This window comes from Bison bison, unplaced genomic scaffold, assembly GCF_000754665.1.
Source record: "Bison bison bison isolate TAMUID 2011002044 unplaced genomic scaffold, Bison_UMD1.0 scf7180017864334, whole genome shotgun sequence".
Classification (NCBI taxonomy): Eukaryota; Metazoa; Chordata; class Mammalia; order Artiodactyla; family Bovidae; genus Bison; species Bison bison.
The window spans coordinates 1,720,332-1,721,249 of NW_011494906.1; the positions used below are offsets into that span (position 1 = coordinate 1,720,332).

General features: G+C 69.2%; 1 protein-coding gene across 1 annotated transcript in view; it reads right to left on the reverse strand.

The window, feature by feature from the left end:
* Positions 1–918, reverse strand: part of DAGLA (diacylglycerol lipase, alpha) — a 27,520-nt gene that overhangs the window by 1,434 nt on the left and 25,168 nt on the right. The window contains exon 19 of the mRNA XM_010854062.1: positions 23–804. Within this exon, the coding sequence (XP_010852364.1) occupies positions 23–804 (782 nt within the window). The remainder of the gene's footprint in view (positions 1–22; positions 805–918) is intronic.

Consider the following 918-nt stretch of genomic DNA (forward strand, 5'->3'; position numbering starts at 1 on the left):
GATCTGGAGGGTGACAGCGAGATGCCCGAGGAGGGGTCGGCTGAGCCAGCGAAGAGCCGTGGGGGCTTGGGCACCAGATTGGGCTCGAACTGGGCTCGGAGCAGGATCTCCTGCTGGCTGGGGGACTTGGGGCCCTCCGCGTAGTCGCTGGTGGGGCTCTCCGGCACCACCATGCAGTAGAGGTCCTGGAAGGAACTGCTCTTGCTGTCCAAGTTGAAGAGGCTGTCGATGAACTCGGCGAACTCCAGCACCTGCGGGCTGGGTGAGTCCCCCAGGCGCCCCTCCTGCAGCGCCAGCTCTCCGCTGCGGGGGGCTGCCCCTCCGCCCCCTTCCTCCGGCTCCTCATTGGCCGCCGCGCTGGGGGGCCGCTCGGGGGTGACGCCCCCGCTGCCCAGGGCGGCCTCCAGGGGCTGCGTGTCCTGCGAGTGCTTGGACAGGCTGTCGGCTGCCAGCAGCTCGGTGCGCGAACTCAGGGATGGGTTCTCCTCGGGGATGGCCGGGTCGATGTAGAAGAGGTGGCCCTCGTCGCGCTCCAGCACGGCGTGGAGGCTAGGCGAGCCGCGGATGCTGCGGAAGCCGGAGGAACGGCGCGAGTCGAAGCTGTACAGAGACTCCGTGTCCGACAGACTCTCCATGGTGGCCAGCGGCGCCCGCCGCGCCTGCAGCTCAGCTGCCAGCCGCTCCTGGGTAGACAGCAGCAGCAGCTCTACCGGGTCCTGGCGGGCAGCTGAGGCCGCGGCCACTGGGGAGAGCAGCCGCCCCTCGGAGAAGCCCTCCAGGCTCATCTCAGATTGGGACTTGCTCCTGCAGGGGGGTGCAGGGAAGGGTGAGACTCAGAGGGGCGGGGAGACCCACCCCCAGCTCCTCTGGCTGGAGGGAACTTGGGGAGGGGAGGAGGGGAAGGTAGTTGAACGGTCT